This window comes from Aethalodelphis obliquidens, unplaced genomic scaffold (assembly GCF_003676395.1).
Source record: "Aethalodelphis obliquidens isolate GAN/ISIS:26980383/991018 unplaced genomic scaffold, ASM367639v1 scaffold21, whole genome shotgun sequence".
Classification (NCBI taxonomy): Eukaryota; Metazoa; Chordata; class Mammalia; order Artiodactyla; family Delphinidae; genus Aethalodelphis; species Aethalodelphis obliquidens.
Window position 1 is genome coordinate 4,614,911 of NW_020837965.1, and position 26,862 is coordinate 4,641,772.

The 26,862-nt window shown below is 40.0% G+C and overlaps 2 protein-coding genes across 19 annotated transcripts in view; both read left to right on the top strand.

The window, feature by feature from the left end:
• NRXN3 (neurexin 3) overlaps positions 1-26,862 on the top strand; it is a 1,686,346-nt gene that overhangs the window by 661,184 nt on the left and 998,300 nt on the right. The gene's annotated exons all lie outside the window — the stretch shown is intronic.
• On the top strand, positions 24,231-24,663 carry LOC113627533 (potassium voltage-gated channel subfamily E member 3-like). The gene has a single exon (XM_027120211.1). The coding sequence runs from the start codon at positions 24,295-24,297 to the stop codon at positions 24,592-24,594; it is 300 nt and encodes a 99-aa protein (XP_026976012.1). The 5' UTR covers positions 24,231-24,294; the 3' UTR covers positions 24,595-24,663.

A 26,862-nucleotide genomic window follows, 5' to 3' on the forward strand; every position in this document is an offset into this window, starting at 1 on the left:
TTGTAGATTTTCTGATGATGCCCATTCTAACTGGTGTGAGGTGATACCACATTGTAGTTTTGATTTGCATTTCTCTAATAATTAGTGATGTTGAGCAGCTTTTCATGTGCTTCTTGGCCATCTGTACGTCTTCTTCGGAGAAATGTCTCTTTAGGTCTTCTGCTCATTTTTGGATTGGGTTGTTCATTTTTCTAATATTGAGCTACATGAGCAGTTTATATATTTTGGACATTAATCCTTTGTCCGTTGATTCGTGTGCAAATACTTTCTCCCATTCTGAGGGTTGTCTTTTCGTCTTGTTTATGGTTTCCTTTGCTGTGCAAAAGCTTTGAAGTTTCATTAGGTCCCATTTGTTTATTTTTGTTTCTATTTCCATTACTCTAGGAGGCAGATCAAAAAAGATCGTGCTGTGATTTATGTCAAAGAGTGTTCTCCCTATGTTTTCCTCTAGGAGTTTTATAGTGTCCAGTCTTACATTTAGGTCTTGAAAACACATTTTGAGTTTATTTTTGTGTATGGTGTTAGGGAGTGTTCTAATTTGATACTTTTACATGTAGCTGTCCAGTTTTCCCAGCACCACTTATTGAAGAGACTGTTTTTTCTCCATTGTATATCCTTGCCTCCTTTGTCATAGATTAGTTGACCATAGGTGCCTGGATTTATCTCTGGGCTTTTTATCTTGTTCCATTGATCTATGTTTATGTTTTTGGGCCAGTACCATATTATCTTGATTACTGTAGCTTTGTAGTATAGTCTGAAGTCAGGGAGTCTGATTCCTCCAGCTCCATTTTTTTCCCTCAAGACTGCTTTGGCCATTCAGAGTCTTTTGTGTCTCCATACAAATTTTAAGATTGTTTTGTTCTAGTTCTGTAAAAAATGCCATTGGTAATTTGATAGGAATTGCATTGAATCTGTAGATTGCTTTGGGTAGAATAGTCATTTTCACAATATTGATTCTTCCAATCCAAGAACATAGTATATCTCTCCATCTGTTGGTATCATCTTTAATTTCGTTCAGTGTCTTATAGTTTTCTACATACAGGTCTTTTGTCTCCCTAGGTAGGTTGATTCCTAGGTACTTTATTCTTTTTGTTGCAGTGGCAAATGGGAGTGTTTCCTTAATTTCTCTTTCAGATTTTTCATCATTAGCATATAGGAATGCAAGAGATTTCTGTGCATTGATTTTGTATCCTGCAACTTTACCAAATTCATTGATTAGCTCTAGTAGTTTTCTGGTGGCATCTTTAGGATTCTCTATGTATAGTATCATGTCATCTGCAAACAGTGACAGTTTTATTTCTTTTTTTCCAATTTGGATTCCTTTTATTTCTTTTTCTTCTCTGATTGCCGTGGCTAGCACTTCCAAAACTATGTTGAATAATAGTGGTGAGAGTAGACATCATTGTCTTGTTCCTGACCTTAGAGGAAATGCTTTTAGTTTTACACCACCGAGAATGATGTTTGCTGTGGGTTTGTCCTATGTGGTCTTTATTATGTTGAGGCAGAGTCCCTCTATGCCCACTTTCTGGAGAGTTTTTTTCATAAATGGGTGTTGAATTTTGTCCAAAGCTTTTTCTGCGTCTATTGAGATGATCATATGGTTTTTCTTCTTCAATTTGTTAATGTTGTGTATCACATTGATTGATTTGCATATATTACAGAATCCTTGCATCCCTGGGATAAATCCAACCTGATCATGGTGTATGGTCCTTTTAATGTGTTGCTGGATTCTGTTCGCTAGTATTTTGTTGAGGATTTTTGCATCTATATTCATCAGTGCTATTGGTCTGTAATTTTTTTTTTTTTGTACTATCTTCCCCTGGTTTTGGTACAGGGTGATGATGGCCTCATAGAATGAGTTTGGAAGTGTTCCTTCTTCTGCAATTTTTTGGAAGAGTTTGAGAAGGATAGGTGTTAGCTGTTCTCTAAATGTGTGATAGAATTCACCTGTGAAGCCATCTGGTCCTGGACTTTTGTTTGTTGGAAGATTTTTAATCACAGTTTCAATTTCATTACTTGTAATTGGTCTGTTCATATTTTCTAGTTCTTCCTGGTTCAGTCTTGGAAGGTTATACCTTTCTAAGAATTTATCCATTTCTTCCAGGTTGTCCATTTTATTGGCATAGAGTTGCTTGTAGTAGTCCCTTAGTATGCTTTGTATTTCTGCGGTGTCTGTTGTAACTTCTCCTTTTTCATTTCTAATTTTATTGATTTGAGTCCTCTTCCTCTTTTTGTTGATGAGTCTGGCTAACGGTTTATCAATTTTGTTTACCTTCTCAAAGAAGCAACTTTTAGTTTTATTGATCTTAGCTATTGTTTTCTTTGTTTCTATTTCATTTATTTCTGCTCTGATCTTTATATTTCTTTCCTTCTGCTAACTTTGGGTTTTGTTTGTTCTTCTTTCTCTAGTTCCTTTCTGTGTAAGGTTAGATTGTTAATTTGAGATTTGTCTTGTTTCTTGAGGTAGGCTTGTATAGCTATAAATTTCCCTCTTAGAACTGCTTTTGCTGCATCCCATAGGTTTTGGATCGTAGGGTTTTCATTGTCATTTATCTCTAGGTATTTTTTGATTTCCTCTTTGATTTCTTCAGTGATCTCTTGGTTATTTAGTAACGTATTGTTTAGCCTCCATGTGTTTGTGTTTCTTACATTTTTTCCCTGTAATTGATTTCTAATCTCATAGCGTTGTGGTTGGAAAAGATGCCTGATATGATTTCAATTTTCTTAAATTTACTGAGGCTTGATTTGTGGCACAAGGTGTGATCTATCCTGGAGAATGTTCCATGCGCACTTCAGAAGAAAGAGTAATCTGCTGTTTTTGGATGGGATGTCCTATAAATATCAATTAAATCTATCTGGTCTATTGTGTCATTTAAAGCTTCTGTTTCCTTATTTATTTTCACTTTGGATGATCTGTCCATTGGTGTAAGTGAGGTGTTAAAGTCCCCCACTATTACTGTGTTACTGTCAATTTCCTCTTTTATAGCTGTTAGTATTTGCCTTATGTATTGAGGTGCTCCTATCTTGGGAGCATATATATTTATAATTGTTATATCTTCTTCTTGGATTGATCCCTTGATCATTATGTAGTATCCTTCCTTGTCTCTTGTAACATTCTTTATTTTAAAGTCGATTTTATCTGATATGAGTATTGCTACTCCAGCTTTCTTTTGTTTTCCATTTGCATGGAATATCTTTTTCCATCCCATCACTTTCAGTCTGTATGTGTCCCTAAGTCTGAAGTGAGTCTTTTGTAGACAGCATATATATGGGTCTTGTTTTTGTATCCATTCAGCAAGCCTTTGTCTTTTGGTTGGAGCATTTAATCCATTCACGTTTAAGGTAATTATTGATATGTGTGTTCCTATGACCATTTTCTTAATTGTTTTGGGTTTGTTTTTGTAGGTCGTTTTCTTCTCTTGTGTTTCCCACTTAGAGAAGTTCCTTTAACATTTGTTGTAGAGCTGCTTTGGTGGTGCTGAATTCTCTTAGTTTTTGCCTGTCTGTAAAGCTTTTGATTTCTCCATCGAATCTGAATGAGATCCTCGCCGGGTAGAGTAATCTTGCTTGTAGGTTCTTCCCTTTCATCACTTTAAGTATATCATGCCACTTCCTTCTGGCTTGTAGAGTTTCTGCTGAGAAATCAGCTGTTAACCTTATGGGAGTTCCCTTGTATGTTATTTGTCATTTTGCCTTTGCTGCTTTCGATAGTTTTTCTTTGTCTTTATTTTTTGCCAATTTGATTACTATGTGTCTCAGAGTGTTTCTCCTTGGGTTTATCCTGTATGGGACTCTGTGCACTTCCTGGACTTGGGTGGCTCTTTCCTTTCCCATGTTAGGGAAGATTTAGACTATAATCTCTTCAAATATTTTCTCGGGTCCTTTCTCTCTCTCTTCTCCTTCTGGGACCCCTATAATGTGAATGTTGTTGTGTTTAATGTTGTCCCAGAGGTCTCGTAGGCTGTCTTCATTTCTTTTCATTCTTTTTTCTTTATTGTGCTCCGCAGCAGTGAATTCCACCATTCTGTCTTCCAGGTCACTTATCCATTCTTCTGCTTCAGTTATTCTGCTATTGATTCCTTCTAGTGTATTTTTCATTTCAGTTATTGTACTGTTCATCTCTGTTTGTTTGTTGTTTAATTCTTCTAGGTTTTTGTTCCTTAATTCTTCTAGGTCTCTGTTAAATGTTTCTTGCATCTTCTGGATCTTTGCCTCCATTCTTTTTTCCGAGGTTCTGGATCATCTTCACTATCATTCTGAATTCTTTTTCTGGAAGGTTGCCTGTCTCCACTTCATTTAGTTGTTTTTCTGAGGTTTTATCTTGTTCCTTCAGCTGGTACATAGCCCTCTGCCTTTTCATCTTGTCTATCTTCCTATGAATGTGGTTTTTGTTCCACAGCCTGCAGGATTGTAGTTCTTCTTGCTTCTGCTGTCTGCCCTCTCCCACCTTATTTTTGAGCCTCCGATATTTCTTAACTCATATCTTTATTTCAGCTGGAAAATCTCCCTTCTCAGATTCTCACACTGAAGCTGCTTTTGATGTTCAAAGATAAAATTCTTATGAATTTTAAGACAGCGATTGCCAAGCTTTGAACCCCAAACCAACAGGGCTCTCTGTGACTCTACTGGTTTCATGCCTGTTAAGTTGGCTCTAGAAATAGATACAATTATTATTTGAGTTTCATAGATGAGGAAACTTCAATTATCAGAAAGAAGGTTTGTTTTTTTGGTGGCATAATTGTCCACCATTTAATTACTAAAACATATTATAGACAACTTGACTTGTTCTAAATTTTGGTAGACTTTTAACAATGCATATTGTAAGTCCTAATTGCTCCTGGATGTCTTCCCTCATGGCCAAGGACACATTATGAATCATATTAACTATCCTTTCCGGAGAGGTTTGCACAATGGCATACAACAATGCATCACATTTTCCTGGCCAACACAAACATGCTTTATTTTTCAATGTCAGTGTTGAAGGGACTGAAGTTTTTGGCATGATTTTGTTAGTAAACATCAGTTCTCCCTGAGTGGGTGTGATCAGTAATCACACATGCCCTGTTATGATGTCTTCACTTCCCTTTCCTAAGGATTATCTTCCTCTGGTGCCCAGTTGTGAATGGAAGGTCAAACTACGAGTCCAGTTTTACTGAACTTCAGCCTTTAAAAGCCTAAATTACCATTTCATTGCTCTGGTGGAGCATTAGTAACTAGGAAACAGAATTTGGAGTTTATCACACTAATGTACCATTGCTACAGAAATCCCTTGGACTAAAGAAGAAGGAAAGAAGAGAAACATTCTAGAAATAATTGACTATTCACCATCTTTAGAATGATGCTACCAGTGTCTTTGTTTCTAATTTGTTATTCTCTGTTCACCTTTACCTAATCTAAGATGAATCAGGTAAATCCCTTCGAAGGGAATGGATGATGAAAAAACTATTGGGTCCCATCAGAATATTTTAAACGGAAAGCTTTGTCTTTTCCAACAAGTACCACAGAATCTTTGGAATAGAACAAGAGCAAATTGGTTTCGAGTTAATGAAGGTGAAACACTTGCTGTGGCTATTATGACTGCCATTCCTAAGGGCCACCAGGCCATGCCATTTTTCACTGTCTTTCTGGAAAGAATAATTTATGTAGGCTTCCACTGAGCAGCTGGCTTGCCTTGCGCCTGTCTTCCCTGTGTTCTGGGGCCCTGCGGTGGGAGCTGACATGCTGAGCTATCTGGCTATCTCAGCCTCAGGCTAGCTCTTACCCAAAACAGTGTCGGGGAAAAGACAACATCCCTTCAGGGAGGTAAGCTAGATTTCTTATAGCATTTGTACTCATGGAAGACCATTTCCTCATACCTGCAGTATCCTTTGTTCTATGTAAAAATATACTTAGTTGTGTCTGATATTATTGTCACCATCTTTGAAAACACATATTCACTCTCCTGGCAGTAGTAATATCCTTCCACTCAAATTGTTTTGTACGAGGGAACTGGTTTGCTTAGACCCTCTGTATCCAAGACTGATGGTTTATTGCACAGTCACCTGCAGACAGCAAGTGTTTATTGATGAGGATTTCATCAGTTTTTAATGTGATTATATGTTGGTTTCGCTTTCCCTTCTAAATTACCACTTAATTTATTGTTCAATTATTATTGATACAAGTGCTATCAGTGAGTAATTCTGTTGATGGCAAGTTCCGTGTTTGGGAGGCCGGCTAACTTTCAAACTCACTCTCTTTTGGAGAGAATCTTGCTTCAACTAACAATAATGAAGCTCTTCCTTAATATTTGTCTCACAAATGAGAGTCTTTGGCATTGAATAAACACTACCTCTGAATATTTCCATCAAGACTTAGAAACTGGTGATCTACTCTAAAAGGTCTAGACAGAGGTTGGCTAACTTTTTCTATAAATGGGCAGATAGTGAATATTTTAAGCTTGTGAGCCATATAGTCTCTGTCACAACAACTCAATTCTCTGTCACAACTCCGTTTTGCCCGTGAAGTACAAAAGCTGCCATAGATGATACGTAAGCTAATGGGCAAGGCTGAGTACCAGTAAAACTTAATTTACTAAAAGAAGCAGCAGGCCAGATTTGGCCTGAGGGCCATAATTTGCCAATCCCTGGACTAGAACCAAAAGAGAGGTACATTTGTAGAAATTATGTTTGGGAAGTAGACTAAACTATCTGGGATTCCAAACAATAGGGCAAATGGAAGTTTGAAAAACTATTCATTTAAAGCAATTTTTATTGTAGATGCTGGTAATGCAGTGCTAAACGAGACCAATGCTGCCCAGTCTCACGAGGTTTGCATGCTGTTTGAGTTGTTTGTGAACATATAAATACCTAAGTGAGTTCAGATAGTGCCAAATGCAATGAATAGAATGATATAGAATAAAGTACATGCCTAGAAGTGGGAGAAAGTACACCTTTAGGTAGGCCCATCCTGGAAGCCTTTATGAGAAAATGATATTTGAGCTTTGGACATTTGAAACTTGAATGATGAGAAGGATTCAGTCTTGGGAAGGTTTAGGGAAAGAGCGTTCTGTGCAGAGGCATTCACAGAAGTCAAGGGCTTATGAAAGGAATATATTTGGCTTGAGGAACAGGAAGACATCGTTGTGATTAAACTGTAGCAGGTGGGGCAGAGGGAAAAGGACTGCATGTCTCTATCTTAAACTGTCCCCATTAGATGATCTATAATCACAATTTTGTGAGTTAAGGAACTCACCTTGTGATTCACAGTCATCCTTTGTTTGATTCTTGTTTATTCCCTTGGGGAGACGGATTCACAGGTATATAGAGTAAGTGTTCGTTGTCAGAGTATACTTTTTAAAAATTCAAATATACAATTATTAAATTAGAAGCAAGCCAGTGCTTCAGTTGAGAAATAGTTAAATCAACATTTGAACCATATTTAAAGAAATGATGAAACCAGGACATTAGAGGTAAGACTTGTGGGGTTAAGAAACTGTGCATCAGACTCATAGGTCTAATTATTTGGGCAATATAGAGGATTTCACAATACTCAATGATCTTTGCGTAATTGGGTAAAACAGCTCAACCATTGGTAGTTTCAGTATGCATGCCTAGATGCTCCAAAGTCACCAGCTGATTGGATACTGTAGACTGGAAAAAACCTTATCCTACCCTAAAATAATCAAATCAGTTTGTTTCACAGAAAATAATGCATCTGCTCTTGTACTATGTAGTAATTTTGTGAAACTTTGGAAAAAATTATTTTTAATCCATTATTGTTTGGGGCTGTGAAAACACTTATCTAAGGAGAATTGCTTGTATCTAAATAAAATGCCTTGAGTTAATTTGACTCAAAATCAGGTCCTTCGCCTCAGTTAAATAAAATTTGAGGAAATGGTTCTAAAAGAATTAAGGCCAGCTCAGGGAAGTTAATTAGAGTGTCTTGCCTTGAAAAACAAGTTAGTTTTCTAGGCAACGGTGTTCGACAACAGTGCTTCAGATGAATGCTAAAGAATCCTACATTCTGGTAAGAATTACTAGAAGAGACTAACACAGTGAGCAGTAACCTATTATAATTTCAGACAGCCAGAGGGAGAAGTCATTCTGAATTAATGAAAGAGTATATCATGGATTTTTTAAGAAATAAAATTGCTTTAAAAAGCATGCAATAACTAGACCAAGATATGTGTGTGTATGTGTGTGTGTTGTATACCTTCATCCCAATAAATGATCTTAAAGAATATATAAACCTGACTTACTACTGCCATTTCAGTTAATTGAAATATTTCTTCCAAGTTACTTGTAGCATGCTTAAAATTATTTTATTTTTGTAAGAAGGCAAATAGGCTCAGCAAAATTGGTTTGATATCTTAATTTGCTTCACATACCTATTTTTATGGATACTATAAAGGTACATGTTAACCTAGATTCTGCTGCAAATTTTAAATTTTTGTGTGATTCTGAATAAGTTTTATTGAAGGTAGAAGTGTCAATGCTGCATCTCTGCTAACATAATATAGGATTTCCCAAAGTTAATTGGTCAGGAGAATGAAGGTAAGAGATTATATTTTGTAACATGGGATTTTTTTTCTACCTTGTCAACACAAAATATTAAAGGAATTAAAAAAAAAATTTTTAATTTAAATCAGGATTAATATACTCACTTTTTCCTGGTGTTTCATATGTGTAACTAGAATAATACACATGCCAGGGAGCAATAAAGAAAATTATTTAACAATAAAATATGTTTGGAATTTCAGGTTAATTTTTTCCTTTTTCTATGAAGATATAACGTATTCCTTTAAGCGTACTGAATCTCTTCCCTGGGAGTTGGCAGCAGCAGCTGTTATAAAGGGAACATTTTTGAAATATGGATCTTAATCACATCTAGTGCCATATCCCTCAGAGTTGCCATTTTATATGGCACGTTCCTCTGACAAACATGAAATAATGCTACTTTAGCCATCTCTGGGAGTTTTATTGAGCATCATCAAACGCTTAGCAAATATTTAAAATATTTCACATGTTCTTACAACCAGGAATCACATATTGAAGAGTGGTTCCTGGTTTGGGAACTTCAATGTAATGAAAAAGGGAGAAATATACATGACATGGAAGTAGAATAAGCTGATAACTTTACCAAGTTGCTTGATACTTTTTATAGAAAAGATAGTAGAAATATTATTACTTTTTATAGAAAAGATAGTAGAAATATTATTTTTCCTCTAAACCATTGGTCATGGCAAGGGCCTGTGACTCACTCTTGTGGCTGGTGCTTGTGGCTGGTGCTTAGGCTTAGCCTTTTGGTTTCCTGGGGAAGAGATTAAAATATTGCCCCTGAAGGTTTGTAACCAAGGGGTTGGAAATGGACTTCTGTGAGGCTGATCTGCCCGCAGCTCCCCCCGTCCCTGAACCCCATGCTGTGGGAGAGCTGCTAAGCTAAAAATAGCTGTGTTGCTGCTCATTTCTCTGCTGCTCTCTTCCTTTTTTTTTTTTTTTTTAACATCTTTATCGGAGTATAATTGCTTTACAATGGTGTGTTTCTGCTTTATAACAAAGTGAATCAGTTATACATACACATATGTTCCCATATCTCTTCCCTCTTGCATCTCCCTCCCTCCCACCCTCCCTATCCCACCCCTCTAGGTGGTCACAAACCACCGAGCTGATCTCCCTGTGCTATGCGGCTGCTTCCCACTAGCTATCTACCTTACGTTTGGTAGTGTATATATGTCCATGCCACTCTCTCACTTTGTCACAGCTTACCTTTCCCCCTCCCCATATCCTCAAGTCCATTCTCTAGTAGGTCTGTGTCTTTATTCCTGTCTTACCCCTAGGTTCTTCATGACCTTTTTTTTTTTTTTCTTAGATTCCATATATATGTGTTAGCATACGGTATTTGTTTTTTTCTTTCTGACTTACTTCACTCTGTATGACAGACTCTAGGTCCATCCAACTCACTACAAATAACTCAATTTCATTTCTTTTTATGGCTGAGTAATATTCCATTGTATATATGTGCCACATCTTCTTTATCCATTCATCTGTTGATGGACAGTTAGGTTGCTTCCATGTCCTGGCTATTGTAAATAGAGCTGCAACGAACATTTTGGTACATGACTCTTTTTGAATTATGGTTTTCTCAGGGTATATGCCCAGTAGTGGGATTGCTGGCTCATATGGTAGTTCTATTTGTAGTTTTTTAAGGAACCTCCATGCTGTTCTCCATAGTGGCTGTATCAATTTACATTCCCACCAACAGTGCAAGAGGGTTCCCTTTTCTCCACACCCTTGCCAGCATTTACTGTTTCTAGATTTGTTAATGATGGCTATTCTGACTGGTGTGAGATGATATCTCATTGTAGTTTTGATTTGCATTTCTCTAATGATTAATGAAGTTGAGCATTCATTCATGTGTTTGTTGACAATCTGTATATCTTCTTTGGAGAAATGTCTATTTAGGTCTTCTGCCCATTTTTGGATTGGGTTGTTTGTTTTTTTGTTATTGAGCTGCATGAGCTCTTGTAAATTTTGGAGATTAATCCTTTGTCAGTTGCTTCATTTGCAAATATTTTCTCCCATTTTGAGGGCTGTCTTTTGTTCTTGTTTATGGTTTCCTTTGCTGTGCAAAAGCTTTGAAGTTTCATTAGGTCCCATTTGTTTATTTTTGGTTTTATTTCCATTTCTCTAGGAGGTGGGTCAAAAAGGATCTTGCTGTGATTTATGTCATAGAGTGTTCTGCCTATGTTTTCCTCTAAGAGTCTGATAGTTTCTGGCCTTACATTTAGGCCTTTAATCCATTTTGAGTTTATTTTTGTGTATGGTGTTAGGGAGTGTTCTAATTTCATTCTTTTACATGTACCTGTCCAGTTTTCCCAGCACCACTTATTGAAGAGGCTGTCTTTTCTCCACTGTATATTCTTGCCTCCTTTATCAAAGATAAGGTGACCATATGTGTGTGGGTTTATCTCTGGGCTTTCTATCCTGTTCCATTTATCTGTATTTCTGTTTTTGTGCCAGTACCATACTGTCGTGATTACTGTAGCTTTGTAGTATAGTCTGAAGTCAGGGAGCCTGATTCCTCCAGCTCCGTTTTTCATCCTCAAGATTGCTTTGGCTATTCGGGGTCTTTTGTGTTTCCATACAAATTGTGAAATTTTTTGTTCTAGTTCTGTGAAAAATGCCAGTGGTAGTTTGATAGGGATTGCATTGAATCTGTAGATTGCTTTGGGTAGTAGAGTCATTTTCACAATGTTGATTCTTCCAATCCAAGAACATGGTATATCTCTCCATCTTTAATTTCTTTCATCAGTGTCTTATAATTTTCTGCATAAAGGTCTTTTGTCTCCTTAGGTAGGTTTATTCCTAGATATTTTATTCTTTTTGTTGCAGTGGCAAATGGGAGTGTTTTCTTAATTTCACTTTCAGATTTTTCATCATTAATGTATAGGAATGCCAGAGATTTCTGTGCATTAATTTTGTAACCTGCTACTTTGCCAGATTCATTGATTAGCTCTAGTAGTTTTCTGGTAGCATCTTTAGGATTCTCTATGTGAAGTATCACGTCATCTGAAAACAGTGACAGTTTTACTTCTTCTTTTATGATTTGTATTCCTTTTATTTCTTTTTTTTCTCTGATTGCTGTGGCTAAAACTTCCAAAACTATATTGAATAAGAGTGGTGAGAGTGGGCAACCTTGTCTCATTCCTGATCTTAGTGGAAATGGTTTCAGTATTTCACCATTGAGGACGATGTTGGCTGTGGGTTTGTCATATATGGCCTTTATTATGTTGAGGAAAGTTCCCTCTATGCCTACTTTCTGCAGGGTTTTTATCATAGATGGGTGTTGAATTTTGTTGAAAGCTTTCTCTGCATCTATTGAGATGATCATATGGTTTTTCTCCTTCAGTTTGTTAATATGGTGTATCACATTGATTGATTTGCGTATATTGAAGAATCCTTGCATTCCTGGAGTAAACCCCACTTGATCATAGTGTATGATCCTTTCAATTAAAATACACTAAGAAAAACAGTAAGTGAAAAGAATCTCTCGAATTTCTTAGATTACCTATGGGAACAAAGCCAACTGTTCAGGCCAAGAAATGCCCATCTAGCTGTACCTAAAGGATAGATGGACACACTACGATCCCCACAGAAATGGTACTAGGAAACCATGAAAATGATTGTTACGTAAGCTTTTCAAGACTAGAAATCTTGGAAGCTTCCTGACATATATAGGCTGGATTCTGTTTGTCTGCTGTTCTCTTGTTTCTATAGGTTGGTAACTAAAATGGTTTATTTTAATACTCTTTAGCAAATTCTGCAATTAGTATACTATAAATCGTCAGTGCTCCTGGTTATCTCATTTTTCATTTTTTGCCTAAGACCTCATGCCTTTTGAGTGACCTCTCCCTTCAGTAACCCTTGGAGCTCCAGTCTCACCAGCCTATACATGTCAGGAAGCTTCCAAGATTTCTAGTCTTGCAAAGCTTACGTAACAATCATTTTCATGGTTTCCTAGCACCATTTCTGTGGGGATCGTAGTGTGTCCATCTATCCTTTAGGTACAGCTAGATGGGCATTTCTTGGCCTGAACAGTTGGCTTTGTTCCCATAGGTAATCTAAGAAATTCGAGCGATTCTTTTCACTCACTGTTTTTGTGTGTGTGTGTGTGTGTGTGTGTGTGTGTGTGTGTGGTACACGGACCTCTCACTGTTGTGGCCTCTCCCGTTGTGGAGCACAGGCTCCGGACGCGCAGGCTCAGCGGCCATGGCTCATGGGCCCAGCCGCTCCGCGGCATGTGGGATCTTCCCGGACCGGGGCACGAACCCGTGTCCCCTGCATTGGCAGGTGGACTCTCAACCACTGCGCCACAAGGGAAGCCCATCACTTACTGTTTTTCTTAGTGTATTTTAATAAGAAAAGCATCAAAGCACCTTGGTCAAGAGGAGGAATCTTGGGTCAGGAAAACTTACAGACGTACTTGGAATGAGCATTTGAAAAAGACTGAAAGATTTTGAGTTATCAGGGTAAAAGAAAGCTATTTCAGGTGGTAGGGAGTGGCCTTCAAAATCTGTAAAAAAAAAAAAAAATCCAAACATTAAAGATTTACTGTGTTTCAGGCACTGCGGCCAACACTTTATGTTCATTTTCTCATTTAGTTCTCTTAACAACACTGCCAGGGAGGTATTATCATTCCTCTTTGTGGTGAGGAAACAAGTGTATTCAGTAATATTCATCCAATATTTATTGAGTGACCATATTTCTAAGTGCTGATAATGTAGCTCTGAACAAGACAGCGCGTATTTTAGAGAAGGGAGATAGGCAATTAGCAAGTCAACAAATAAATAGCATAATTTTTCTGGGGCAGTATGTCATGAAAAAAGTCAGATGAGGCAACGGCATTCCTTATGAGTCGGGGTAGGAGGGTGGTCAGGAAGGCCTCCCCAGCAGGGGACACTGATCTGAAGCCTGAATAAAGAGCAGGAGGCCGCCTTGTGGGCACCTAGGGAGAAGGGTCCAGGCAGAGGGTCTTGTGAATGTGGGAACACAGTAGGTGTGTTTGCAGGATAGAAAGAAAGCATATGAGGCTGAAGAGTGAACAGGTGAAGGCAGATGGTAAGAAAAGAGGCATGGGCCACGCAAGGGTCTTGCAGGTCAAGGCAAGCAGTTTGGATCTTATTCAAAGGATCCTTTGAATAAGGATCTTATTCGAAGAGGAGCAGGAAGCTTTGGGGATGTTTTAGGAGATGAGTGATGTGATTCAATTTACATATTCTCGTGTTCTCTCAAGACTTTGAGTACTTTGTTCAAGGGGAGACAGGTACAGAGGAAAGAGGGAGGGGGTTGAATTGCTCATCTGGACCTCAAACCCAGGCCCTTCTGCCTTCAACACCCTTCCCAGCATGCTGTACTGTTTTACTTCATCATTGTTAATAAGAGACTGAAAAGAAAGAATGTAGACAATGATAAAGGGGAAAACCAGACTATAAACATGAAATCCAAAGCTTCCATTATTTTAAGAAAATGTAGCAGGGCTGTTAGTGCCAACTGCTGGGCATCTGTGGGTCAGCTCGCCTTTGAGTGCTGGGTCTGTGTGTCCCTTGCTGTGTTGATCTTCAGCCCCTGTGACCAGGTCGCAGAGGGGAGGCTCCTGTCTAAACATTCCACTAAGAGGAGCAAAGCTTCACTTCTGGGTCTTGGGGTACAAGCGGGGGAGTTGGTTTGGGTCTGCTGAAACTCCGTTGCTGAATTTTCTCTTCCTTCTCGCTCATAACCGGCTCTCTAGCCACTCTTGTGCTCACCAGCACATACTAAGCACAAAGAACAGCGAGCTTTGGAAGGTTAAGGGGCAACTCGTCCATTGCACTCTTTGCCCTGCTGAATCGAGAACCCCATGCAGCATGTGGTGCGTGTGGAGGAGAGAATGCTCCTTAAGAATTTTTTTATTTTGTTTTGCAACCTCCCCTTCCCAACTCTCCTCCCCCCACCCACCCCCAGTCCATCTGTGAAGCCTGAATTCTTACACAGGCTATCTGTCTACAGATGCCCCAGCCTTAATCACGTCCTCTGTATTGTGTATGGCTCCTGAATCTATCTACTTATGTCAGTTGTTTATCAGTTCCCTTCAGCTGTCTGCTCTTTATCATATTATTGACCAGTCACTCCTGGGTGTCTCAGGTTGGGGAAGAGAGAGACAGGAGGGCTGGAAAAGGAAAGCGGGAAGAGAGTATAGCAGAGGACTGTCAGTTAAGATGGTTCCAAAAATAGCTCAGCCCGGCTGATGATAGCTCTGCTTACAGCTGCCCGTACGGGACTTACGCACTTTGCTGAGATTCTCTGCTGAAATGTATTCCACCAGCTGCTCCTGCAGTTGGTGGCAGCTGGTGGTGACAGCAGTGGGCCGGCCACACCTTCAGAGAAGGAGGAAGCAATAGGTTGGGGGCACGTGACAGGCTCCCACACAGGGAGATGAGGTTTGTCATAGCCTGTTAGAACTCCCCAGGCATCTGTGTTCTTTTTAAAGTATGACCTGGGCACTTGATATCCAGTTTTTTTTTTTTTCCTCCAATCTTTTTTAATGAGTTGGAGAGATGAGTTATGAAAAAACGGTTATATTTCCCACCCACTGTATGTCTGTCTGTTATTTCGTTGTTGTTGCTACGGTTTATTGTATACATAGACTTTGTCCTCTGTTGCACTTTCTGTTGGGAGATTCAGCTACACAAAGCACTCAACCTTGTAACACTTTGGTCTTATCCAGGGCCTTCGTTTACCAAGGAACCTCTGCACAACTACTGGGTCTAATAGTGTAGTAAAACTAAGTGCAACTTTTATAAAGGGCCCTGCCCCTCAAATATGCTAAGCCTGTGGCATGTAGAAAATGCAGTGTGCCTCACCTTAATCTGATCTTAATATGATCTTAATCTGATCTTAATATGACCCCTTCTCAGAATGAAATGCTCTTTCACGGGCTCTCGGAATTTTGTACTCGTTTTCCTCCAGCCACTATACTTTGAATTCTAGTTTTTTGCATCCGGGTTCTCCCCTGAGCACTGTAGGGGTGCCCCTGTAATTTGCTATACTTGTGGTCTTGCTCTGACACACAGCACACCCTAAACCAGTTTTTAAGCTCTCTTGTAAAATTTGTCTACTTCATCCAAAATCTCTTAAGTATTAAAGTTGTATGCACTTGAAAAAGTTAAGATGTTTAAATTTTCCAGACCAGGGAGTCTTAGGAAACAGGCAAGGTACAAAATAAAAGGAAAAAAGGAAAGAGTGTGTTACTTATTCTTTGATACAGATTCTGTTATCTGTCATGATATGGTGGGGAGAGGGGAGAAAAACAGCTTTCTCCTTACAAATTCCAGCTTCTGCTCCTGCCCTGAATATAAATACTGTTATTCAAAAAGGCTTTTTGCCTACTTCTTGGTAGGCTATTCAGTGACATATCAGATATGAAGAGCAATTTTATTGCCTAAGTGAGGGGCTGGTTAAAATGTGTTTTCCTCCTATCCAGGCTCTGAACATCTGATTTACTAGGTCAAGATGGGACCAAGAATCTGCACTTTAATAAGCATGCTCAGTAATTCTGATGTAGATTGCCTGGTGACTACCATTAGAGAACCCTAGTCTAAATTTTGATAGAATTTTTTTCACAAGTGAGGGCTATAATTTGGAACCCTTGAGGAGAGAGGAAATTGAGGGAGAATAAATCAGCATCATCTGTGTTTTCCGTGATAGTTTAGAGGGCTCCAGTATTAGTTTATTTCACGACATGTATTTTGTTTTGATTTGTTGCAAAATTACTGCCTTTTTATGTATATTCCATGTCAAGGTGTGAATGGGACAATCTCCATTAGTGGAAAGGCTTTCAGCATTAGCAAAAAGCAGGGAGAAAATGACCGTGATGGAGGAGAGTTAGGGCTGAAGTCCTACAGTGCGTCGAGGAGGCTGTTTCCTTGTTGCAACCCAGGTTAGAGACACCTTTGCTTCCTTTGTGCATACAGAGTCCCCTGCTCCCTCCCCTGAAGTCTGTCTGGATTCAGTGAAGTCCGTGTTCAAGTTCATTTAACCTACATCGCCACCTACTGTCCACCTCCATCCCCACCTAAGAAACGTTTGCTGGGGTTGGGTGGAGATGAGGTATGAGAGGCTGTACCTTGAGTGCAAGGGGCGACTGTGAATGCACCCCTGCGGCCCCCTGTTTAGGATGCCTGATTTACAATGCTTTATTCAGAATTACAGCCGTTCTATCCTTATTTCTAAGTTCTCCCTTTATTTCAATCCAGAAGCAAATTTGGGGTTAGGAATATCAGCCAAGCTCTGACTGAAACAAAAGCAAACCTCTCTCCACCTAAGAGAGGGCCTAAGGCCCTCTTTCTTGGCTTTAAAATTTTTATTGATTTGGGAATTTAGTGTTAGCTCCAACTGTGAATAATGGCCACTTTGGGCCTTTGGAGTGCTCCTGGCAGTTGTCCAGCTAATTTATGGAAGGAAATCTGAAAATGCTTTGCCCTAGTCCTTTGTTTCTTTACTTTGGTGGATTTCTTTTTTCTATCCTTGAGATTGTTTCCTACTTAAGTTGAGCAGGGAATACTCTCCTATAGCACCCTTCTCTGATTCGCTTAGAAAGAGCAAGTGTCCTTTGAGAAATTCCTACTGCTGGTTGTTGGCCCTTTGCTCCTGTCCTGGCATCTCTAGAGCTGGAGATGGAAGTCATCCTATGGGTTTCTCTTGTCTTATGCTTTGGCTGTTCTCTTCCATGTGTTTGTTCTTCTCTTAATCTTGTATTGAAATCCATCCATTATCTGAGCTTCCATCTTTAGTGAAGACCCACTTCTGCGTGTTATGTCCTAGGATAATATTCCAGAAAACAGATAATTGCATAGATATAAAATCTTATTTTTATAATCTTTAGACTTAGGTTGGATTAACCAGCATCTTCTCAGGTAGATTTCTTGGAACCTAAGGCAGAATATCTGTATTTGAAGTGCAGGGAAGGCTAAGTAGAGTTTTCACTGAGCTATCTTAGATATAGAATAATGTTAGGTATTGATTAGAATTAGTGACATAGGTTAGATATTTGATATTTGGTATCAGATACAGAGTGATTACCAAGGAGAATAAAATAGGACTAGCACAGCTCCTTTCTTTTTTCCCCTAAACCTCTACCATCTAGGATTATAATAGACGTTTTATAACCAAGAACAAAGTCTTTAACTCTCTTTGTTCCTCTAGCAAATTTTCTTCTGTTAAAAAAAGTCATTAAAGTATCTCTCTATTTTAGAAGTTCTTCATAAAGTCTATCTTAAACCATGCTATGCTTTTAGATCATTATAAGATTAATTAAAATAATTTTTTATAGGCTAACAGCCTTACTTAAAAATATTACTTCATTCTTGTAACGTGAATTCTTACAGACCTCTTTATTGTCTAGGAGAATGTGGATGCATTGCTATTCCTGATAACTATATTTATAATGTGGAATTGGTTTCATACTCTCAAATCATATATTAAATGCATATTATATACATATTAAATTATAATATTAATATTGGTTTTCTATATAGCTATTATTTATATAGCACTTGCTGCCTACCAGGCCTTTGGACTATGCTGTTGTATCCATTATTTTACTTAATTCTCCAAAAAACAATGAGAGCTCAGTACTATTCTTTCCATTTTACAGATGAGGAAATTGAGACGCATAGAGACTGACTTGGCCAACAGCACACACTTCGTAAATGGCAGAAAATGAACTTGCATCTAGGGTTATCCTCCTTCCAAAGCTCACATTCTTAAACTTCTGGCTCAAATTCTTCTAGTGTTAAGTCTCTCTTTAATTCACAAGTTTATCTCTGCTCATTTTCAAGAGTGTCGTTGTTGAATTTTTTCTCCTTAAAAGTTACTGCAACAAAATAGCTCTGTTTGAAGATTTCAGTCTTGCTTTACAGCCTTTTGTTCTTTGTTTGGGAAGGATAGAGGGACTGCAGCTGCCAGGGTGAGCAGGATGGATGAGTCATTGTTGAGGGAAGAGGGCCGCTTCCCTGCTGCATAACACCCTTCATGTTTCCAGTTGTGGGCCCCTTGCTCTGGTCATCGTAACGCATTTGCCTGTCCCTGCAGGAGGGGGAACGTCTACTCCTTTTGTGCGCTTCTGTCCAGCCCCTCCTGTGCATTCAGTAAGACCTGGCTCTTTGGGGCTAGGGGTCTCCAAAGTTAACAAGGAAGTCCACATTCTCCACTTCCTCAGTACAGCCCTATGGCGGTCCTTCTTGGATATAAGGTCCTGGAAACCACAGAGCTTGTTACCTCTAGAAATTGCATTGACCTGTGCATTGCTCTTCTCTTTCTAGAAAGAGCGATCACAGTTCCCAAACCTTTAGCCAACACTTGGAATAGAGGAGCTGAGTTTTTTGAAAAAAATCCCTAACCCAGATGTTCCCAGACCTGAATCATCATGAAAAACATGGAGCCTCTGGGGGGAAGAAACAAAAGGTCCTCAGGATCCAGAAGTGTTATTTTTCATCAGTGCCTCCGGGAGGATATGACAGTCAGTGTTAGGTTCACACTCTCATCAAATTCTAAGTTTTTCCAGGAAGAGAGTAAAGGAAAACTTGTGTCTTTCTTGGCCGAAGGGTTAAGGTTTAATTCCTCCCTCTGCTTTTGGGACTCTCTTAGCCACATTCCAGTTCAGGGGACAGCTCCTTTTAAGTGGGTGCTCCCAGTGAATGTGCTGTTCAGTGGGAATTCTGGCCAGCAGTTGTCCAAGGACAGGCTGCCAGATCCAGGCTGGCCAAGGCCTCAGAGAAGCAGGACGTGGGTTACGCCGAAAGATACGAAGCTCATGGGTGTGCCGTACTCCATACCTTCCACTAGCTCCCTTCATTTAACGGCTGTTTGGTGAGCACTGTGTGTGTCCGGGAGAGTAGCTGGTGCTAGAGATTCAATGGCGAGCAGATAGACATCGCTCTTCCTTCATGTAGCTTACTAGCTAGTGTAGAGACAGACACTAAACAAACATCCTGGTGCACAGTGAAGATCTTCTCTTCCTAAGTGCCATGAAGGGGAATTTCAGTGTGTAAAGGTGTACGGCCAGAAGGCCTGTCCTATTCCGGGCTGGCTGTGGTGTGTCAAGGAGGGTTTCCTGAGCAGGTGACATTTGAGCAGATCTTAGAACAGTGAGCCGGGTTTAGCCAGCTGAGTGAGGGGGCCTGAAGAGGCCCTTCAAAGAACACAAAGTGAATGTGGCTGAGGCCAAGTGAGGTATGGGGAGAGCGGCAGCAGGCAAGGCTGGAGAGGAGGGGAGGTCAGAGCCTGTGGGCCCTGGTTGGTTGTGGTAAGCATTTTGCAGCTGAGCTCCCGTCCTTTCACCTTTCACCTTGATGAAGCCAAGTCTGCAGGCTTCTCCTCAACCTTTTCCTGCTTCTCATCTGTTTGTGCTGGTCACCTGAGCCTCTCACTCATCCATAGCCTCATCTGGAGTGAAGGAAGTGCTGACAGGCAGTGAGCGTAGACCCGACCGTGGGCTGTACGCCGGCTCTGCAGACCATTCTTGGAGTAAGCAAGGGGGTGCAGGTGAAACGTGTCTTCTCTGTGGGCTGCGCTCATTGTCGCACCCACCCTGATGCCCACTGCCCTCCCTGCCCACCTCTCCTTGCCCCTTTAACCTGTCCAAGGCAGGCTGACCAGCCTTGCCACTCTGGCCACTGATTCGCCCAGATGAAGCAAGCAGGATCTCATGTCTTGTGACGTTGAGGATTCTGCAGGAATGAAGAGAGCACCCCCCACTCTGCACACACAGACACTCCTCAGCCAGCTTCTGCTTCTCTGAGACATGCAAATAGTCTCTAAGTGTTTTTACGCATCAGTGCTCCGATAAGGGAAACTTGTACAAAGACTAATTGTTTTTTATGCTTCTTTTATAGAACATGAACACATTCGAGTTTTTGTTTCTTGTTCTGGAACATTAATGCAAGGCTTGGGAATATCAGCTTTACAGTTTCGTTTTCCTATTCCCAGAATAGGTTTAAAACAGAGAGCAACATGCCTACCTACATAACTTCTTCGGTGACAGTTGTTTTAAAAATACATAGCTTTCTTCTAAGAGAGCTATTAAGTAGAGAGAAAGTCAGAATGGACATTAAGGGATTATCATGAAGATAGCTTTATGATCATGACTGTCATTGCCGTTGTCAAAGAGGCATTTATTAAATGGTAAATCCTGTTTCGTATTTGCTGCTATAAAGAAAATTACGAAGTCATAGCCTTTGTCCTGGGAAAATTTCAAGCTATGGAGACAGCCTTGATTTATAAATATTTGAAAAGGGCATAAAGGTAACAAGAACCAAAACAAGAGATTGCAAAAGACTGGGTCAATAGATAAATGGACTTCAGGTATTTATATTACTTATCCATCGACGGTCACAACCAATCTGGGTTGCTATTCTGTTAGTCAGGGCAGGGTGGCTTGTGCTGTGGTAACAAACTCCACACCTAGTAGCTTAACACATGGAGCTCATTTCTCAGTCCATACTTCATATTCATCACAGAATGCCGGGGGCTCTGCTTTGTGTCATCACTCTTCAGGGAGCTAGACTGACGGGCCCTTCACCGTCGGGCATGTTGCTGGTTCCCCTGGAAAAAGGGAGGACATAAGGGCTGTTGTGCCTGGCATTGAAGTGTTTCTGCCCAGAAGTGACACTTTACTTCCACATACATTCCGTTAGCTCAGGCAAATCACGTGGTGATATGTAGCTCCAAGGCAGCAAGAAAGTACAGTCCTCCTTTAGGAGGAAAACCAGAATGTTGATGAACAATGAGAAACTTCTGGTCAAATTTAATAATTACTCTAGCCACAGTAATTGATCAATCAGCCTGTCAAATGATAGTAACACGACTACTTATCAGTAATGGAACACTTCCTATGTACCAGCGTCTTCCTTGAACAATTCACATACATCTAATTACATCTAATTCTTTACCAGCCTCTCAGGTGGGTTGTATTATTATCTCTGTTTTCCACACGATAAAATTAAAACTGGGAGTCTTTAAGTAACTTGCCTAAGGTTACACAGCTAGTATTTAACAGAGCTGTGATTCAAACCTACTTCCTCCTAATTTGAGAGTCTGAGTGTTTCTCCAAGATTCCTATCATGTAAGTGAAGTCTCTTGACTTCCTGTGCATAGTGCTGGAAGGAACAGAGTAAAGTGATTTCTGACCTAGTTACTTAGAATTGCTAAAACATGCCTCTGCTTTGCTAAAAATCACCTCTGGCTTTGTTGGTCTTTAGAACCAAATGGATTATTTTTCTTTTTGTAAACTCTTCTCAGCCCTGTTCTGCTTAGCTTCCTGTTTTTATGGTTGGTAAGATAATTTTTCCCTCACACGAGTTCCTTGAGAATTGGCTTCCCAGGCACTTTCACGTTTTTCTAGCATCTAGCATTACTAGGGCTTAGAACATCCTGTGATCACCAAGACACTGTTAGGGAAGGCTCGTAGTTGAAGAATTCTTAGAAAACGTAGTCACTTTTTTAAAATTCACTTACAAGCATGTTCCCCAAAATCACTTGTTTTCAATTCTGTTTTAGTTTTCTCCTATTTGTGAATTAAGTCTCTCCCTTTTGTTTTAGAACATTTTATTAGTTCATTATTTTCTTTTCCATTATATCTCCAGTGTCTAGCAAAATGCCTGGCACATATATCTTAAAAATGAAAGAAAGAATCAATGAACTGGTAGATTTCATGTTCAGGTTCTTCTTCAACTGCTCTTCCCTGGTTATCTCCTTCACCAATGTTTGGACAGATAGCCACTCTGCTCTTAATTATTCCATTGTTTACTGCCTGTATGATTTTGATAAATTTTGTAACCTGTTCTCTCACCTATAAAGTGGGGATAATGGTGTGCCTACCTCTTAGACTCGTGTAGTGAGTATTAAATAGTTTCATGCTACAAAGAACTTGGAATATTACCTGACACAGAGAAAGTACAATAATGATCTCTTTGCCCTTTGTCTTGGGAGTCAAAATTGTCCTTCAGATTTCACTTTTCAGGTTCTTTCTTACACTGCCTTATACCTAAAATTTCATGTCCTTTCTATAGGAATTCATCACAGGGAGTTTAATTGTATTATTGCCATAGAGTTAGTTAGTGAATTACTCCTTTTAATCCAATCATTTATAATCTGTTCAGGTTATTTCCCCAGAGCGTGATATTTGTGTAAGACATTCATTCTTTCTGGCTTAAATATTAGTTATTGAGACACGATGGGCTTGAGTATTTGGGCTCCATGCATATAGCCACATACTCATTCATTGATTCCTTTATCCATTCAACAAGTATTTATTGAGAATAATTATAGATATGCTTAGAGGCAGAAAAGAATGTTAAAATCTTTTAGACCAGATCTACCCTCGTTTCTACACATTTAATACTAAGCACCTAGAAGCTGCAGTGTCAAAGTTGTCTCACTGAGAACAGTTAAGTGAAGGAGGATTTCATTTTGTTCTCCTTCTTGGACAGTCCCATTCACCGCAGGAAAGACACTCACATGAAACCATGAACTCGTGCTCCTGTATGTTTTCTTTGTACTAATGGGAACATTTTGAATCAAATATGAAGAACACTAATTCATATATAGTCTGAAGAACTATAAGTCTGTTTTAAGTCTGTTATGGTTGATCCCAAGTCTGTACGGACCTAGGGAGAGTCTAGAGTACCATGTTTTGAGGTCTTCAGCCTGGCAGTCTCACATCAGGGAACTTGTATGGGGTTGCAGAAGGATGCCAGAAGACCTCCTGTATCAGTTTCCTGTATCAGTTTTCCATGAAAATTACCACAAACTAGTTGGCGTACAACTATATACGTATTTTTTCTCTCACACTTCTGGGGGCCGGAAGTCTGAAGTCAGTATGCTTCTTGGAGGTCACTGAGGCCCCCTCTAGAGGCTCTAGGAGGGTGCCCATTCTTGTGTCTCCCAGTGTTTATGGCTGTCGGCGTCCCTGGGCTTGTGGCTGCATCACTCCAATCTCTGCCTCCATCTTCTTATGGCCTTCTCTGCTGTGTGTGTCTGCTCCTCTTTGTGTCTAACTTATGATGATACTTGTGCTTGCATTTAGAACCCACCTGGCCAATACAGGATAAGCTCCTCCACTTAAGATGCCTAACTTAATCACATCTTTTGTTGTATGCAGTAACATTCACTCTTTTGCCATTTAAGGTAATAATCACAGGTTGTGGGGATTAAGACATGGACATATCCTTTCATGGGGCTGCCATTCAATCTGCCATACCTGGGTTCAAGTCCTTGTTTGACTAACTATCCACAATTAGGCAAGTTATCACATCTTTCTGAAATTCAGTTTTCTCATCTATAAAATGAGATATCAATGCCCGGTTTACAGAGTTTTAATGAGAAACAGAAGAGAGAATGTATGTGATGTTCCCTAACTTAGTTCTCAACATAATTAGTTGCCTTAGTTCCAGGTACTCAGAGGGTAGAACAGATTTTAAACTGTTTTACTTTAAAGAAAAAGGTGGCAGGGCGGAGGGGGCGCAGACGGTGCTGGCCGCGGGCTGCGAGCAGGGGGGCTGGCGGAGCGCCTTGGGGCACAGTGCGGGGCACTCGCGAGCCCAGGGCAAGGTGTCCAACGAACAGACGGCGCCCCGGGAGCCTTGCCGACCGGCAGCAGGACTACAGAATGGTACCCCTAAATGGAGAGAGATTGCAGGGCTGATCAGAGAGGGCGAGAAACAAGGAAGGCTTCTGAAGGAGGGCATCCTCCGATTCTTCCCCCACCTGAATCCCTGTTGCTATGGAGACCACCAATGGGACTGAGACCTGGTATGAGAGCCTGCACGCTGTGCTGAAGGCTCTAAATGCCACTCTTCACAGCAACTTGCTCTGCCGGCCAGGGTCAGACAACCTGACTGAGGAGAGGCGGGCCAGCCTACCTGGCCATGATGACAACTCCTACATGTACATTCTCTTCGTCATGTTCCTATTTGCTGCCACTGTGGGCAGCCTCATCCTGGGATACACCCGCTCCCGCAAAGTGGATAAGCGCAGTGACCCCTATCATGTATACATCAAGAACCGTGTGTCTGTGCTCTAATGCTAAGAGGCCAGGGATGGCAGAAGATCAAGACTCCTGAGGATTATCTTGTGGGGCCTCCAGAACTCAGCTATGTGTTACGTTAGGCCTCAGTGTTCTAATCTGTAAGATCAACAAGAAACAGTACTAAGGGGAGTCATCATTGGGGAAGGAGGAGAGGATCTAGCAGACCTAGGCCTTGTGGATAAGGATTTTTTCCAGCAAAGATAGACTTTATAGACAGTAGGAGCCCTTTGAACAAATATATAAAAGTGGCAGGAGTTCCCTGGTGGTGCAGTGGTTAGGACTCCGTGCTCTCACTGCCAAGGGCCTGGGTTCAGTCCCTGGTCGGAGAACTGAAATCCCACAAGCCGTTCAGTGTGGCCAAAAAAAAAAAAAAAAGTATATGTATATATATATATATATATATACACACACACACACACACACACACACACACACACACACACACACACACATATATGTATATATATACAAGTGGCAACATATAATGACAGATGAGTGTTCTAGTGGCAGGAGTGTTGGGGGCTAGGGGCTAGAGGAAGGAAAAGAGGAAGCTGTAGCAGAGGGAAATGAGACAGGAAAATGCCCTGAGGACACATGTTTTGATGTGTTATCTTCAATAACCTGAGAAACAGTGATGATTATCCCATATCACAGACAGGAAATCTAAGTTATGTTACTTATATTTTTTCACATTTTATGTTTTTCAGCCCATTTAACATTTGTGATTTTACCCCCTGTGAGGGAAGCAGAGCAAGTGCCGTTCTGCCCATTTGGGCCAAAGCGGTACCATGACTGGAACCCAGGTTCTCTGGTCACCTTGCCTAGTGCTCTGCAAAACTGTGTGCTACCTAGGAGTGGATCTAGGCCTGAAACTTATATAATTCTGGGGGACCCTCCTTAAGAAAAAGAACTTTAAAATATTTTTGCAAGTATTACAAAAACATATCACCATGTTAATACATTGTTGGGGCCCCTCCTAAGATCTTAAGAAGGAGCCATGCAAGTGCAGAGCCCTGACTGTCAAGCCTCATTAGCTCCATGGTCCCTGTGCCCTTCCACCCATGTCCCACTGCCTTTCCCAGCCCCATCTCCAGTCCTGGGGACTTCACTACCTCTAAGGAAGCCTCTAACGTTTTGAATGAATTCTGTGAGTAATTTTCTGATATCAAGTTGAAATCTGCTTCTAGAAGATTATTATCACACCTAGAAGATTATCATATTAAAAGAGGCAGGTACCTGATTCAGTGGAAAGAGAACCAGCCCTGATTCTACTACCAGTGTGGTGTATAAACTGGCTAGACACTTAAAGAAAAGAAAAGGGAAGGTTGACTTATATTTGGTCAGAATTTGTTAAAGTTTTATGACTTGGTTGAAAAAATATTATTGAGCAACCACAAAATGGTTTTATATTTAGTTCACCATTATGCATAGAACAGCCAAAAAATGGTTTTATATTCAGATACCATTATATGTTGGCTGTGCCTCATTTAGTAATAATTCCTTTCTGTCTGCTTTCTGCTGCTTCCTAGCCACTAGCATATTTGATAACATATTACTATGTGATGTCAAATTCTTTAAATAATAATGAGTGATAGTTGGAGTAACCAACCAGTGATGTCTTGCTGTCACAGGCCTGCCAAAAAAAAATCCGTTGAAACAATCTTTGGCTGAAGGAAACTATAAGGGCAGTATAGAAGTTATCATCCACATTTTACAGAATTCTTATTTGAGTTATGTACTTACAGATTCATATTCCAGGCTCTTTCTTAGTCGAACTGTAATTTCTACATCTACAAGTAAAAACACTCATCAAAAAATATGACTAAAATATAATATCTGAGTTTTGTGGTAATACATGGCATTGATTTTATTGAGTTGTTTGTGATTTGGAATAGCTCTGTCTCTCTGAATTAGGAGACAACTGAAGAAATTTAGCCAACATTCACAGATAGGTATAGCATAATTAAAGTCAAGGCGTTTTTCAAAATTTAACCTCAATGTGTTCCTCTGCAAATTCTTATTTTTAGTAATTTTAATTTCTGCAGTCACCCCTTTTCAGTAACTTCTGGTCTCATTCTTTCTTTATCTTGCTCATACACTTTGGCCCCCTTGGCATCTGCTCCTTCTTGCTTATGGAAAGAATGTTGACCTTGAATATGCATAATATTTCATTCTGTGAACTATAGTAAAGTTGATGTGACAATTGGAATAGGCAGGAGGCAACATAATGGGCCAGGTGTCTTCCAGCTCTAAAATCCCATG